We start from the raw sequence: 17319 nt of genomic DNA, 5'->3' as shown, positions 1-17319 counted from the left end.
GGCGCATTTGGTTAGCACACTGACTTCATCAACTTGCAGGGCAGCCCAGGGGTCCTAAAAGGAAATTGAGCAAGTGACTCAGAAATAGAAGTAGTATTTATTTAGAAAGCAAGGTTGATTTGGGAATTCATAGACATTGGGTTTTGGTGAAGACCCTATTTGCATTTCCAATATAGACACGCCCATACTTTCTTAGTGGTAGAAGAAGAAAAAAAAGATAGTAAAAGAAGAAAAAAAGATAGTGGAAGAACTAGGAGAGAATGGCATTCTAAATATAGAAAAAGTATCTATTGTAACATAAATTCTCTTTACTTTCTTAATTTTCCTTACAAAACTTTTCACAAGGCTGTGACTTTGGGTACTGCAAAACAAGTCCCCACACCAAATACCAGAAGAGCACCATTATGGAAAAGAACAAACAATGCCAGGTACCTGAAGGTGGACATGAATTCTCACTAAGATTCTGGCATTCTGGATCTTCTTGGTAGAAAATCTGTATGTCAGAAGTTTCCATCTTATCCTCAAGATCTTCTGTTTCAACATCTTTTATACCTTTTTAAGACCAAAAAGTCTTAGAATCTTCACATAATCTGATTATAGTTTTGATGGTGAAAGCTCCACAAAATGGTCATAACACTAAGATTTTTAACTTCTATTAGAATTTCTCACAACCACTCCCCTTCACCTTTTAAAACAGTTGAAAGAATCATTTTGAGTTTAAAATCTCAATTTGGCGTTGACCTCCAATGTAATTTAGAGCTATATTACTCAAAGTGTGGAACGTATTGCCCTACTGAATCAGAATCCACATTTTAACAAGACCTCCGAGGGATTCGTATGCACCAAAAAAAAAAAAAAGGAGCATGATTTAGCAGACATTCATGTCTTCCTTTTCTGACTGACTCTTGACCCATTAAATCAGATGTGTATTTATACAGTTTCTGAAACAACTTATGATCTAAAGAAGCCTAGGAAAGCTAAGACCAGATATTCAGATGTTTACCAAACTCAGCCTTTGAAACAATGCTGAGTGTCAGCTTCAAGAAACCAAATGATAGTTCAGACACTTAATGACAACCAATTCTTTCACCCGTCGGATTCAGTTCCAGATGGCTTCCAGTAAGGGAATCAGGCAATGTCTGTCAAGAAATCTACTCTGAAAAGGGGGTAAGTCCTGGAGTTTGAACCTTTAACTCTAGAATTCTCAAGCTATTTCTCTGATAATCTAAACTTAGACTGAGAGTTCGGATTTTGCCTTCCTCAAATCCTTTGGGCCAGATGGGCTAATTCTGGATGAGAGTGGTTTTCCCCAGTCCATTTTTAGGGGTTACATGCAACCAAACTAACTTTGTAGGCAAGTAACTGCCTCCCTCCCAGAATCCAGCTTCCGGCTGGTCTCGCGTTAGAGATGTAGCTCTGGCTATCTGAGGGGAAAACGCCTCCGATGGGATGTAAAAGACCAGTTGGAATGAGCGAGCCCTAAGTAGAGCTGTGAGGAGGGTACAGTGTCTTACCTTTCTCTACAATCCACAGTTCACTGAACTTGTTCCTTTCTTTCTCCAAAGCAAGTTTCAAAGTTTTGGGCCAGTTTTCCTTGTCTGATCTGAGAAGGCATTCCACCAACTTCTCTGCACCTGCCATCATCCCCTTAGTAGAGCAAATCTAAGCAAGGTAACTGTAGTTTATTGATCAATTATCTCAAAAGTTTTCCCTTTATCAATTTTTACTGAAGAAATGTCAGTCATGTACTATCTGATTTAAAGCCATTGTGCATTACGGCTCAATGGGTCATATCCATGACAATTTTTGCCCCATCCAACACAATCTTTTAAGATACTTTTTCCTTCATCTTTGTCCTTTACACATGATGTCACTATGTCAAGCCAAGCCTTCTCATCACCTCTAAGTTCTTATACCTATCCTCATCAGCAATATTAAGAAAATAATCATTTGACAACCATTCCCAACATGGGTATATTGGCATATAGCAATATTTGGTAACAGATAACAAAATATTAACAATTTTTTTTTCAGGGTTGAGGAATTTGTATGACTTTTACTAATCATAATAACTAAAGTTTATTGTACACATACTCTGTGCAAGACATACATGAGTACTTTACATATATTATCTCATTACCCTTATGAAAATACCATATTAATAAGGTACCATTATTATTTCCATTTTACACACAAGGAAACAGATAGATATTCAGAGAAACTAAGTAACTTGCCCAAGATCATACCGCTAGTGGTTGAGCTATGATTCTAACAAAATTCATCTGTGTCCAGAGTCTAAACACTTAACTGCTAGAGTCTGTAGCCCTTTCTCATTTGCTCAACTGTTCAATTTAAATTTGCATAAAATACTGTTCACAGACTGTGGTGATTTTAACTGAAAATAGGGCAAACTTCAAAAAAACTTTGTGACATAAAAATTACTCAGTTCACATTAAAAGTACTATTCTGGCTGAGCACGGTGGCTCACGCCTGTAATCCCAGCACTTTGAGAGGCCAAGGCAGGTGGATCACGAAGTCAGGAGTTCAAGACCAGCCTGACCAACATGGTGAAACCCCATCTCTACTAAAAATACAAAAATTAGCTGGGCATGGTAGCACACACCTGTAATCCCAGCTACTCAAGAGGCTGAGGCAGGAGAATTGGTTGAACTCAGGAGGCGGAGGTTGCAATGAGCCGAGATCACACCATTGCACTCCAGCCTGGGCGACAGAGCGAGACTCCATCTCAAAAAAAAAGAAAAAAAAAAAGTACTATTCTATGAGTACTTTTGTGGGTTTCAATGATCTTTCTCAGGTCTAAAACAGTATAGAAAACAGAAGACCTTCCCATGTTATAATTATTTCCCCCAATTTTAGTATTTTATATTAACTTACCTGTAGAATTTCTTCACATTCCTGATTAATTAAACATTCAGACAGATCAGAAATGATATCGGTTGGGATAATTCTGGTTTTAAATTCTGGTTGTAAACGTTTTAAAAGTAATCTATACTCCTCCAATTTTTCAATTTTTTTGAAATCCCAACTTTCAATGGCTTCATAAAGTCCAGAATAACCTGAAAAAAAAGAAAAAAATGTGGACTTTTATGAAACCAACTGAAAAATACTTTGAGATTAGTATCATAGAAATCATGTTTGAATGTATGGTGGTAGAATTCAAAAAATATCTGTAAATTACCCCCAATTGTCATTGATTTTTCAAAAAGAAAACAGTATTCATTTTAGTCAGCCAACACTTTAGGTCTTCTAGCAATATTTATTATCTATTGGGAAAAAGTACTAAGGACAACTTTGAAGTCTTACATTTTGATCTTAGTATAAAATCTTTCTTCCAAAGTGCCTCATGGACTTCACCTACAATCCCTGATTTGTCTTTAAAAAGTCAGAGTCAACAGGTTTATTAAGTATCTTCCCAGTGGAAAGCAGTAAAGAAGGCAAAAAGAAATATAAACTTTAATTCCTGCCCACAAGGAACTTTCCTTCTAATTTTTCTAAGATAATATTAAGTAAATGGGAAATTCACTTAATATTATTCTACATGCCTTTAAAAGATATTTATTTAAAAATCATATTTAGAAAGTTCAGAGAAAAATACTAATGGCTAAGAAACATACATAAGATGTTCAACCTCATTCTTTTTTTAAATTGTAGTAAAAAACAGATATAACATTTACCATCTTAACTATTTTTAAATGTACAGTTCAGTCGTGTTAAATTCATTTTGTTATAAAACAAAAATCCAGACCTTTTTCACCTTGCAAATCTAAAACTCTTTGAAACAACTATTCCTTTTTCTCTCCTCACCCCTGCTCCTGGTAACCACCACTCTTTCTGTTTCTATGAATCTGACTACTTTAGATAATCTATATAGGTAGCAAAATACAATATTTGTCTTTTTGTGACTGGCTTATTTCACTCAGCACAGCGCCCTCAATGTATGTCCATTTTGCAGGATGTGCCAGGATTTCCTTTTTTTTTTAAGGCTGAATAATATTCCATTGTATGTATATATCACATTTTGTTGATCCATTCATCACTGATGGACATTTGAGTTGCTTCTACCTTGTAAGCTATCATGAATAATGCTACTATCAACATGGATGTGCAAATATCTCATCAATACCTTGCTTTCAATTCTTTTGGAAATACACCAGAAGCAGAATTGCTGGATCATATGGTGATATATATTTTCAATTTTTTGAGGGACTGCCATACTGTTTTCCATGACTGTTAACACCATTTTACAATCCTACCAATCAGGCACAGGGTTGCAGTTTCTCCACATCCTCACCTATATGCATTATTTTCTGTTTTTGTTTTTATTTTATTTTATTTTTTGAGGCAGAGTCTTGCTCTGTCACCCAGGCTAGAGTGCAGTGGCACGATCTCGGCTCACTGCGAACTCTGCCTCCCGGGTTCAAGCAATTCTCCTGCCTCAGCCTCCCGAGTAGCTGGGATTACAGGCACCCGCCACCGCACCCAGCTAATTTTTGTATTTTTTAGTAGAGATGGGGTTTCACCATCTTGGCCAGGCTGGTCTTGAACTCCTGACCTCATGATCCACCCGCCTCGGCCTTCCAAAGTGCTGGGATTACAGGCATGAGCCACCGTGTCCAGCCTTGTTTTTGTTTTTATAGAAGCCATTGTAATGGGGGTGAGGTGATATTGCATTGTGGCTTTGAATTTCTCTGATGATTACTGATGTTGAATATCTTTCCATATATTCATTAGCCATTTGGATAAATGTCTATTCAAGTCCTTTGTCTTTTTTTTTTTTTTTTTGAGATGGAGTCTCGCTCTGTCACCCAGGCTGGAGTGCAGTGGCATGATCTCTGCTCACTGCAACATCCACCTCCTGGGTTCAAGCAATTCTCCTGCCACAGCCTCCCGAGTAGCTGGGACTACAGGCGTGTGCCACCACGCCCAGCTATGTGTACTTTTAGTAGAGACAGGGTTTTGCCATGTTGGCCAGGCTGGTCTTGAACTCCTGACCTCAGGTGATCCACCTGCCTCAGCCTCCCAAAGTGCTGGGATTGCCTAATTTTTAATTTGATTTTTTGTCTTTGAGTTGCAGGAGTTCTTGATATAGTCTACATATTAACCCCTTATCAGGTATATGATTTGCAAACATTTTCTCTCATTCCATGGGTTGACTTTTCACCCTATTATGTCCTTTGAGGCACATAAGTTTCATATAGTCCCATTTGTCTATTTTTTCACTTTTGTTGCTTATGCTTCTGATATCATGTCCAAGAAATCACTGCCAATTCCAGTGTCATGAAGTTTTTCCCCTATGCTTTCTTCTAGGAGTTTTAATAGTTTTAGGTCTTATATTTGCTCTTTAATGCATTTTGATTTGATTTTGTATATAATGTGTGATGGTTAATTTTTCTGTGTCAACTTGACTGGGCTAAGGGATGCCCAGATAGCTGGTGAAACATTACTTTTGGGTGTGTCTGTAAGGGTGTTTTCAGAACAGATTATCATTTGAATCAGACTGAATAAAGAAATTCACCCTCACTGATGTGTGCAGACATCACCCAATCCATTAAAGACCAAAACAGAACAAAAAGGGAGAAGAAGGGCAAATTATCTTTTCTTGAGCTCATCATTTCTTTTGCCCTTGGACATCAGAGGTCCTGATTCTCAGGCCTTCAGACTCTGAATTACACCAACTGCTCTTCTGATTCTCCAGATTGTGGACAGCAGATCATGGGACATCTCAGCCTCCATAATCATGTGAGCCAATTCCAAAAATATATATACACATACATGTAAGTAACAATGTGTATATATATCCCATCATATGTACACACACATAAATATATCCTATTGCTTTTGTTTCTCTGGAGAACTGTAATACATGGTATAAGCGTCAAAATTCATTCTTTTGCATATGGATATCCAGTTTTCCCAACAACAGTTGCTGAAGAGACTGTCCTTTCCCCATTGAGTGGTCTTGGTATCTTTGAGCATATACTTGAGAATTTATTTCTGGGTGCTCTTTTGGCCTATTTGTCTGTCTTTATGGCAGTGCCACATCATTTTGATTGCTACAGATGTGTAATGTGTTTTGAAATCAGGAGAGGTGAGGCCTCCTGGTTTATTCTTCATTATCAAAATTTTACCTATTCAAGATGCCTTGAGATTCTCTATAAATTTTGGATAATCTTTTCTATTTCTACAAAAAAAAAATGCCATTGGGATTTTGATAGGGATTGCATTGAATCTGCAGTTCACTTTTGGTAGTATAGGCATCTTAAGTCTTTAATTCATGAATGGGGATGTCTTTCCATTTATTTGTGTTATCTCTCATTCTTTCAGCAATGTTTTGTTGTTTCCAGGGTATGAGTCTTTTGTCTCCTTGGTTAGGTTTCTTCCTAAGTATTTTAACCTTTTTAATGCTATTATAAATGGAATTGTTACCTTAATTTCTTTTTTGGATTATTTGTTAATATATAGACATGCGACTAATTTTGGGGTGTTGATTTTGTGTCCTGAAACTTTTCTGAATTAGTTCTAATAGTTTTTTCTAAAATCTTTAGGGTTTTCTACATATAAGACTCTGCAATCGGCTGGGCGCAGTGGCTCACGCCTGTAATCCAAGCACTCTGGGAGGCTGAGGCAGGCGGATCACGAGGTCAGGAGATTGAGACCATCCTGGTTAACACGGTGAAACCCCGTCTCTACTAAAAATACAAAAAATTAGCCAGGCATGGTGGCGAGCACCTGTAGTCCCAGCTACTTGGGAGGCTGAGGCAGGAGAATGGCATGAACCCAGGAGGCGGAGCTTGCAGTGAGCCGAGATTGCGCCACTGCACTCAATCCAGCCTGGGCGACAGAGCAAGACTCCATCTCAAAAAATGAATGAATGAATGAATGAATAAATAAATAGATAAATAGATAAATAAATAAATAAATAAATAATTCTGCCATCTGCGAACAGATTATTTTCCTTCTTCCTTTCCAATTTGGATACCTTTTCTTTCTTTTTCTTGCCTAACTGCTCCAGCTAGGACTTCCAATACTAAACCTTATTCAATTTTTAAAATGAAAATTAAAAGTACTGTTTTTACCTGACAGGTTGGTAAGGATTAAAATAACTTATAATATCCAGATTAATCATATCCCCAAAGTGGAGAAACAGTGCTTTCTCTGATGAGAAACAGAAACCACCCCTTTGGAAAGACTTGCTCCATTGCTGATTTCAACCAACCTCCTGACTGCCCCTCCCTTTAGCAGTTTCAACACACCAACCAACCAGCACTTCTTCCTGATAAGAGACTACCAACCACAGAGTGGGTCTGGCCAGTCTATGAAGGATGTGCAGTGAGAGTTTTCATGTCCTCTGCTTCACCTTCTGACATCAGAGGGCCAAAAACTCCACCCTTGGATCATGCTAACACTGCCAGTTTTTGAACATGGGTCCCACGGAAAGGCACGAAGTTCACCTGCCCAGGTGCATGCTTCTACTTTCATGACTCCTCCTGTAGCTTACTGAATATTTGGTCACCCTATTCAGCATAAATCTCTGTTTTACTCTCCCCACCCTCCAAGTGCCTATTTCCTGCTTCTGGCCTGAGGCTACACTTCCCAGCCTGTCAAAATGGCCACCATGCAGACTGCAACCCTTTATGAAAAATAAAGCTCTCCTTTCCAAATTTATGAACTTCATGATTCTTCTGTTGATAGAAAACACCATAGCTCTGAAAACAGAAATGTAAAAATTATGTAATATTTGATGCATGTACCAGAATATTTGTAACATATATAATAAAGAGTATAACAAGAAAAGGAACATATGTGAACCTACTATCCAACTTAAGAACCACCATATTCCAGCTGGGTGCAGTGGCTCATGCCTGTAATCTCAACACTTTGGGAGGCTGAGGCAGGTGGATCACCTGAGGTCAGGAGTTGGAAGCCAACCTGACCAATGTGGCAAAACCCCATCTCTACTAAAAATACAATAATTAGCCAGGTGTGGTGGTGGGCACCTGTAATCCCAGCTACTCAGGAGGCTGAGACATGAAAATAGCTCGAACCCGGGAGGCGGAGGTTGCAGTGAGCCAAGATCGTGCCATTGCACTCCAGCCTGGGCAACAGAGCGAGACTCTGTCTCAAAAAAAAAAAAAAAAGATTTCCATTAAATATCTTCTTTAAGCCTTAGCACTGTTGGACTTCAGTTTTGCTATCCAGTAGTTATAAAATGTTATCTCACTGTGTTCCTAATTTACAATTCCCCAATTCCTAATTGGGCTGAGAATCTTTTACATTTATTCACTTTTCATTCTTCGTATTCATTGAAATGTTTGTCCAAATTTTTTGCTCTATGTATGTTTTCTTTCTTTTTCCAGTTGATTTTAAGACCTTTTTAATATATTCTAGATTCTAATCCTTTGGTGATTATACATTTTGAAAATATCTTCTCCCAGGGTTTATGATTTGTTTTTTTTTTTTTTTTTTTTTTTTTGCTTTCTTTATAGTGTTTTTGATAAACATGATGTAAGGAATACAAATGTATTTATTTATTTGTATCTACATGGGCATAAAAGTTAGCGTTTGTTTTTTAAATACAGGGTTTATTTATTTACTTATTTATTTATTTAAATTTGAGAAGGAGTTTCACTCACTGCCCAAGCTGGAGTGCAATGGTGCAATCTCAGCTCACTGCAACCTCTGCCTCCCGGGTTCAAGCAATTCTCCTGCCTCAGCCTCCCGGGTAGCTGGGATTACAGGTGCCCACCACCACGCCCGGCTAATTTTTGTATTTTTAGTAAAGACAGGGTTTTGCCAAGTTGTCCAGGCTGTTCTCAAACTCCTGACGTCAGGTAATCTGCCTGCCTCATCCTCCCAAAGTGCTGGGATTACAGGCGTGAGCCACCACACCCGGCCCAGGGTTTGTTTTTTAAATACAGGGGTCTCCCTATGTTGCCCAGGCTGGAGTGCAGCAGTGCCATCATAGCTCACTGCAGCCTCAAACTCCTGGACTCTAGCAGTCCTCCTGCCTCAGCCTCCTGAGAGGCTGGGACTACAGGCACACGCCACCATGTCCAGTTTGAGTTTGTTCGGCTTTTAATATTATTCTGTTTATAAATGCTATTTTTTGAATAGCTCCTCCTTTCCCAGTAATCCTCTTTTCTCAGTGATGTCTAATATATCAGGTTTCCATAAAGATATGGTCCTAATTAGAGGGTCTCTATTCTGTTTCAATGGTCAGTTTGTCAATGCCAAAACCAACATTTCACTGTCTCAATGCCTGTAGCTTTCTAATAAATGCTAACATGCAGAAAGAGAAGCCCCAATCTACCAAATTTGTCTTCTTTAGGGGTGTCTTGACTATTGTTGGGTCGTAATTCTTCCATATACATTGTAGAATCAACCTGCCACACTCACTGAAAAAGTATGTAGGATTTTTATTAGAATTATATTGAATATACAGATCAATGTAGGGAGAACTGATATTTTTATGATCTCAAGCCTCCTTCTCTATGTGCATGGGTATGTTTTTCCATTTAGGACTTCTTTAATATCTTTTAATAACATTTTATCATTTTCTCCATTCAGACCTTATACATCTTTTGTTAGATTTATTCCTAAATACATTACAATTGTTATTATTAGAAATGATACTTCATTTTGGATTACATTTTTTGTTTGCTTCCACTGGGCAGAAATGCAACTAATTTTTGTATACTGGTCTTATATCCAAATAATCTTGCTAAACTCTTCCATTAGCGACAATAATCTCTCTGCAGATTCTTTTGTTGGATGTTTCAGGTAGACAATTATATCATCTGCCTAAAAACAGTCTTTACATTGTCTCAGATTAAAAGGCATGAACTATAAGTGGATACTTCAAATTTAATAGCTTTTCACTTTTACAGTATTGTCAAGCAGCAAAGTAATATCCTCTGATTTGTGATTAAAAAGAATGAACTAACCTGCATGGTCTAGGGCATCCAAAAAGCCACGGAACCAGCCTTCCTCCTGGAGCTCCAACAGGAACTTGAGAAAAAGTGTGGCAGCCTCCATTGGGCCCTTGTTGTTTTTCTCAGCCTGAATATACTGCACCTCTTCTACAAACAGAAGCAAAAATGACTCATCAAACTGCAGAACTATTAATCATTAGAAGAAAAACCAGAAAAGGATCACCAGACCTTCCCAAATAGGGACAGGAATTGTACCAAGTCACAGCATTGGAAGAATCTTTGGAGAAGCAGCAAAACCTCTGCCCAGGCCGACTGTGCCCATTCTTCACCAAGCCACTCTTCCCATCCTCTCTGGAAACCTACAGTTTGGTGTGGAGGTCTGAGCACACATTCTAGAAAAGGAGTTTCTTGAAGATGTGTAAAAAAATCTCCCTGCAAAAAGGGAGAAGTCATGGTGGCCTCAAACTATCCTCCTCCCTCAGCCTCTCAAAGTACTGGGATTACAGGTGTGAGCCACTGCACCCAGCCTCTACAAAAAAAAAAAAAAAAATTTTTTTTTAATTAGTTGGGTGTGGTGGCTCACGCCTGTAGTCTCAGCTACTTTGGAGGCTGAGGTGGGAGGATCACTTGAACCAAGGAGTTCAAGGTTCCAGTAAGCTATGGTGGCATCACTGCACTCCAGCCTGGGCAACAGAGTGAAAACTTGTCTTGAAATAGGACAAAGAAAGGAGAAGGAAGGAAGTAAGGGATACTTCCATGGTCCTTTTGGGAGAAAATTATCTACCAACCTGCTGGTGGTCATTCTAACTTTGTACACCAATTTCATGCCCAGGGAGTAGTAATAAAAATGCTACCATGGTATGACCTGATACTTGATAACTTTCTGGGTTTTCTTTTCCATTGTTCATGGAATGCAAATTCCAAGGGAGTAAGCAAGTTGTCAGGCTGGTGAACCACTATATTCTCATAGATTAGAAGAAGACCTAGCACGTAATAGACAATAAACAAAGGTATGTTTAATGAATGAAGGAAGAGAAGAAGGAATGCCTTATAATCTTGCTCTACTTAAAAGGATCTCTGCCAAGGTCTCTGTCTTGACAACAATAAAATCAACCCTTTCAAAAAATAAAATTCAATGGCTTTTGGAACTGTGAATCCATGACTACTATCTAATTTTAGTACATTTTCATTACTATAAAAAGAAAACCTATATCCATTAGCAGTCACTCCCTACTCTCCCTCTCCTTAGCCCCAGGCAAACACTAATCAAATTGAGTCTCCATGGGTTTGCCTATTTTACACATTTCATATTAATGGAATCATACAATACATAGTCTATGTCTGGCCTCTCTTACTTTGCATAATGTTTTTAAGGTTTAACCATGTTGTAGCACGTTATTATTCATTCCTTTTTATTGCCAAATAATATCCCACTGTATGGATACACCACATTTTGTTTATCCACTCATCAGTGGGCATTTGAGTTGTGTCCACATTTTGGTTATTACAAATAGACATGCTATGAACATTCATGAGCAATTTTATGTGACGATGTATATATTCATTTCTCTTGAGTACACACATAGGTGTGAGATTTCTAGTTCTTATGGTAACTCCATTTTTAACATTGTAGGGAATTGTCAAACCATTTTCCCAAGGAGCTACACCATCTTACATTCCCACCAGTAATCTAAGAGGATTCCAATTTCCACACATCCTTGACAGTACTTCTTACCATCTTTTTCATTTTAGCCTTCTGTATTAGTTTCCTGTGGCTGCAATAACGAATTAGGACAAACCAGGTGGTTTAAACAATAGAGGCTTATTCTCTCTGTTCTTGGAGGCCAGAATTGTGAATCATGGTGTTAGCAGAGTCATGCTTCCTCTGAAGGCTCTGGGGAGAATGCATTTCTTGCCCTTCCGGTTTCTGGTAGCTGCTGGCATTCCTTGGCTTGTGACAACACTCCCTCCAACTTTGCCTTCTGTTTCTCTGGCTTGTGGCCACATCACTCCAATCTCTGCCTATGTTTTCACACAGCATTCTCGTTGTCTCTATGTCTTCACATGGCTGTTTTCTTAGAGGGACACCAGTCATATTGAACTAGGGGCCTGCCCTACTCTAGTATGACCTCATCGTAACTAATTACCTCTGTAAAGACACAATCTCCCAATAAATCACATTCTGAAGTACTGGGGTTTAGGACTTTAACATATATTTTGGGTAGGGGGACACAATTCAACCCATAACAGCAACCTATCTTGTCACCTATCCCAGCTTCCCTGGACCCACAATCCTACGTATTCCATTGAGTCAGTTCATTCTGTTCCTAAGCCCACTCCTTACAGCTGTACTTTTGTTCCCAGGCCTCCCTGCTGCTTGAGCTTCCTTTCAACATGCTAACAGCCATTACAGATATTCCACGTGGAGATGCAAATTTATCCCAGCCACAGCTACCGCCTTCCCAGATAAACTGCCTTGCAGTATGCTGGGCAGTTCACATTTACTTTGCATGTGGTTAGGCCCATCCTTCTACTACCTGGCCCCAATATCTGCTGCTACAGAGTAGTGACAATTTCCTCAAAAGCACCAACAATGCAGACAAAACTTCATCTTTGACAGTATTTCCCACTGCCTTTGCTGTCCTGGGGCCCACTGTGATGTCAAACCTCAGCTTCTCAAGGTAGAATTTCTTGATCCCTTCTCTGCTTTCTCAGTCTCCTTACTGACTAAAGCTCTTTATTGACTACTGACTAAAGTACTTACACTGCATAGTATATAGTAAATGTGGGCCTGTCTTCTACCTGAAACTGTGACTTGGAACATTTGTCTTGTGATCATCAGCACAGTACCTGGCTCACGCATGTGTCCAGAAAGTGCTACCAAAGGAATGGATACTCAGAATACTGCCCACCTGGTGCCCCTCCAGAATCATGGTTGGCCTTTGACTCCAAAATACTATAAAAAATCTGCAGCTGGGCACAGTGGCTCACACCTCTAATCCCACCACTTTGGGAGGCCGAGGTGGGTGGATCACTTGAGGTCAGGAGTTCAAGACCAGCCTGGCCAACATGGTGAAACCCCGTCTCTACTAAAAATACAAAAATTAGCCAGGCGCGGTGGCTGGTGCCTATAATCCCAGCTATTCGGGAGGCTGAGGCAGGAGAATCACTTGAACCAGGGAGACAGAAGTTGCCATGAGCCGAGATCATGCCACTCCACTCCAGCCTGGGTAATAGAGCAAGACTCCAAACACACACACACACACACACACCCAGGTCTGCCTTGAAACATCCTGGACAACCTGTGAGTGAGAAAAGTGCTGCAGCTTCCAGGGTACCATGCAAGTTCTCCAGGAGAAACATGGCTTCAGTGCTCCTTTTCCAAGATGTTACTAGCGTCAATAATCACAATATCTGATTGCGGAGAGGGTTACAGTAAACGAGATGCTGGATGTGGGCACGGGGGGAGTGTGGATAAGCTCCCTTTGCTTTCCACGGACGGCAAAAAAATATGAGTCAAAAGTTTTATATCCAGCCATAACACTCATTAGTGTCTCTGGTCCCTGACTGAATCCTCACTGATAAAGTATAGTTGTCACAGCCCGGCACAGTGGCTCACGCCTGTAATCCCAGCACTTTGGGAGGCCAAGGTGGGTGGATCACTTGAGTCCAGGAGTTTGAGACTAGCCTGGCCAACATGGTGAAACCCTGTCTCTACTAAAAATACAAAAATTAGCCGGGCATGGTGGCCAGTGCCTGTAATCCCAGCTACTTGGGAGGCTGAGGCAGGAGAATCACTTGAACCCCAGAGATGGAGGATGCAGTGAGCTGAGAGCTGAGATCCCACCACTGCACTCCAGCCCAGGCAACAGAGCAAGGCTGTCTCAAAAACATATATATATATTATACATTTAATATATATAAAATATATAAAATATATTTAATACAGAAAATATATAAAATATATTTAATACAGAAAATATATAAAATATATTTAATACAGAAAATATATAAAATATATTTAATATATAAAATATATAATATATAAAAGTATATATTATATCTATTATATATAGATATATATTTAAACATATATATTATATATTTATTATATATTATATATCATATATATTTTATATATAATTATATGTTTAAATATATATCTATTATATACAATAGATATATAATATATAATTTTATACATTATATATTTTATATATTAAATATATAATAGATACTATATATATGTCACAATTAAAGTTAACCAATAGAATCCAGAGCTTCCAAAGCAGCCTAGAAAAAAATAGGGAATAGAGAAAAACTTTATCAATCTAATAGAAAATAGAAAAAGGAGTTGAACCCAAAAGGTATGTGGACAGAGATGCACATTATAAAGTAAAAAGGCATAAATAAGAAAAATGTAAATCAACTTCATAACAATGGTTGCCTCTGCAGAGGGAATCAAAAGAAGACCTCAAGGGTATCTTTCACATTAAAAATTAAGAAGTTCTTCAGCGTGCTTTTTCTTTTAACTTACTTTCCGGTATTTTTATTGTGATTGTACTCTATAAATTAGCATGGGGAGAATTGACATGTTTACAAACCTATAGTCCCCAGGCAGAAACGTAGGCTGTCTCTTCCTCACTCAAATCAGAGACAGATTTCTCTTCAGGGACTTCATAGTTTTCTTCATATCATTTCAGCATTTTTTTTGTTAAATGTATGACTATCTTCAATCACACGTAATATCCTCTAGAAACCATCCTTCTACATATCTAATTATGTGTATAAATATATAGTTTTAAATAAGTAAGATTTAACAAATCTGCTCTTTTCCACTCAGTGGATTACAGGTGTTGTTTCCTATTAATAAATATGTATCTACATCAACTTTTAGTGGCTGCATAGTTTTATGTCACATAAATGTAGTATAATTTAATGTATTCCTTTAACACGAAACTAAAATGCGTTTAGTACACACCCATCTATGTCTTTACCTGCTTTACCAACTTTTCCCTGGAATAAGTTCTCAGAAGTATAATTCCTCAGTTTAACGGTATATGCTTTTAAATGTGGAGGCCAGGCGCGGTGGCTCATGCCTGTAATCCTAGCACTTTGGGAGGCCAAGGCAGGCAGATCACTTGAGGTCAGGAGTTCAAGACCATCCTGGCCAACATGGTGAAACCCCCATCTCTTCTAAAAATAGAAAAATTAGCCAGGCGTGGTGGCTTGCACCCGTAATCCCAGCTACTCAGGAGGCTGAGGTAGGAAAATCACTTAAACCTGGGAGGTGGAGATTGCAGTGAGCTGAGATTGCGCCACTGCACTCCAGCATAGGCAACAGAGTGAGACTCTGTCTCAATCAATCAATCAATCAATCCATAAATGAATAAATGAATCAATGAAGGAATGAATGTTAATACATTTTCCCCAACTACCTTCCAAACTGTACTAACCCTCCATCGATAGTGTATGAATGATATTTCCCTCCATAGCACTGAATTTGCTCAATCTTCATCACCTTTGCAAAACTGAGAGACAAAAACAGACCAAACAAACAAACTTCACTGTTTTTAATGATTTCTTCCACCTTTGGCCAGTGTCTTTTGTTTTGGTTATTTCTTAATACATTTCCTGTTCATGTCTCACAGCTAGTTTTGAGAGGTCATTCATATTTTTTTCTAAATTGGATTTGTAAGAATCTTTTATGCATTTAGGGAAATGTTATATAATCTGGTTCGTTTTTCCAGTATATGAAAATACTGTTTTTCCAGTATAATCTCACTTGTTTTCCAGTAGATAAAAATGCGTGGCCTCCGTTTTTATTTTATTTTACATATCTATTGCAACAAGACTGAATGAACTCTGTTAGTTCCAGTAATTTGGGGGAATTTTGTTTTTGTTCTTTATTTTGGCCAGTTTGCTTTCTTTGGAGTTAACTGGCTGTTCTTTTTGCAATTACTTCAGTCAAATTAATTAATTCATAAGTGTTCATTCTTTTGAAATACCAATAAATCCATTTAGGCTATAAATTCTGATTAAAAGCTTATTACATCTTAAAATATATAATATGTTGGCTGATTGCCGTGCTTACTTTTGAAAGTAGCTACACTTGTTTAGATTTTCTCATTCTGCGAGGAGTTACTCAAAAGGATGCTATTTTGAAATTCTGTGAAAATTTTTTTAAACCTATGATTAATTTCTAGGATATAGAATAATAGCTAACAGTAATTTAATACCATGCAGTTTAATTTCCAAAACACCCAAACATGGTTTTTATTCTGATTTTACAAATGAGGAAACTGAGGCATACGAGAGTTAAGACATTTGCCCAGTATCACAGAGCCTACAAATTTGAAAATAAAACTCATAAAAGTTATGCTTTGGGAATTTATTAAATATTTATCTGTAACTCATATAGGATCACTTTGGCAAAGCTTTTTAAGAATTGGAGGAGAAGGATATATTCACTATATGATACAAAATGGAAAACATAGACATTAAATCAACCTTATTAAACAGATCATTTATGCCTTTATTATCATTTATCTGACTTAGCAGTACTAATAAAGATATCTTATAATTCCCATATTTCTTGACGTTTTCTAATATTTAATAAACAAAGATTTATGTGTACCAAATCTTCACTGATATCTCAATACCTTTATCATTTTATCTTAATACTTTCCACTAGCGCAATTTAAGTATAATTCTTGCTTTCTTTTCGTATGCATTTATTTAATATATATTTGTCCCTTCTTTATCTTTTTATTTATTTATTATTTATGAGACAGGGTCTTGTTCCATTGCCCAAGCAGAAGTACAGTAGCATGATCACAGCTCACCATAGGCTCAATTTTCGGGGCTCAAGCAATCCTCCCACCTCAGGTTCCCAAAGTGCTGGAATTACAGGCATGAGCTGCCAAGTCTGGCCCCCGTTTTTATTTTTTATGTTATTAGACTTTACATGGGTCTCTGGCAGATGACCAAAACCTGGATTCTGCTTTCTGACTCATTCACACCTATTTAAAAGATGTTTGACCTAATTACATGGCCATAGCTGATATGACTAGTTTTTCTTGTGTTATCTTGTTTATATTTCCCTTTCCTATATTTTCTGGTTAGCTTAAATTACTAGTTTCTTTTCTCCTCTCAAGAACAACAAAACATATAAAACCTCATTTAAATTGTATCATTATCTGTAACCATTCATATAGCTTTTTAAAACTACAGAAGCAAGTGGAAAATGGTAATATTTTAAGTCTCCCCCTTTTGAGGCAAGGGATTTAACTCTTATTTATCATAATTTTCCCTAGCTCCTAACAGACTCAATCTAAAATTTTAAACCAAAGTATTTACTTAATTT

The 17319-nt window shown here is 37.9% G+C and overlaps 1 protein-coding gene across 5 annotated transcripts in view; it reads right to left on the bottom strand.

Annotated features, from left to right (window-relative positions):
- RIGI (RNA sensor RIG-I) overlaps positions 1-17319 on the bottom strand; it is a 75891-nt gene that overhangs the window by 40356 nt on the left and 18216 nt on the right. For 4 of the 5 annotated variants that reach the window (XR_008619741.2, XR_008619742.2, XM_003830100.5 and 1 more), the window contains exons 2-5: positions 9966-10100; positions 2896-3077; positions 1515-1662; positions 433-552 (exon numbers count right to left, since the gene is read on the bottom strand). Coding sequence is in view for 3 of the 5 variants with exons in the window: in XM_003830100.5 (XP_003830148.1) it covers positions 433-552; positions 1515-1662; positions 2896-3077; positions 9966-10100 (585 nt within the window). In the remaining 2 variants the exon portion in view is untranslated. Of the gene's footprint in view, positions 1-432; positions 553-1514; positions 1663-2895; positions 3078-9965; positions 10101-17319 lie in introns of those variants that run through there. The other variant, XM_055092061.1, reaches the window with a different exon arrangement.

Source organism: Pan paniscus, chromosome 11, assembly GCF_029289425.2.
Source record: "Pan paniscus chromosome 11, NHGRI_mPanPan1-v2.0_pri, whole genome shotgun sequence".
NCBI classification, from domain to species: domain Eukaryota; kingdom Metazoa; phylum Chordata; class Mammalia; order Primates; family Hominidae; genus Pan; species Pan paniscus.
The sequence above is the reverse complement of the archived record's forward strand: the minus strand, read 5'-3'. Positions and strand labels throughout refer to the sequence as shown.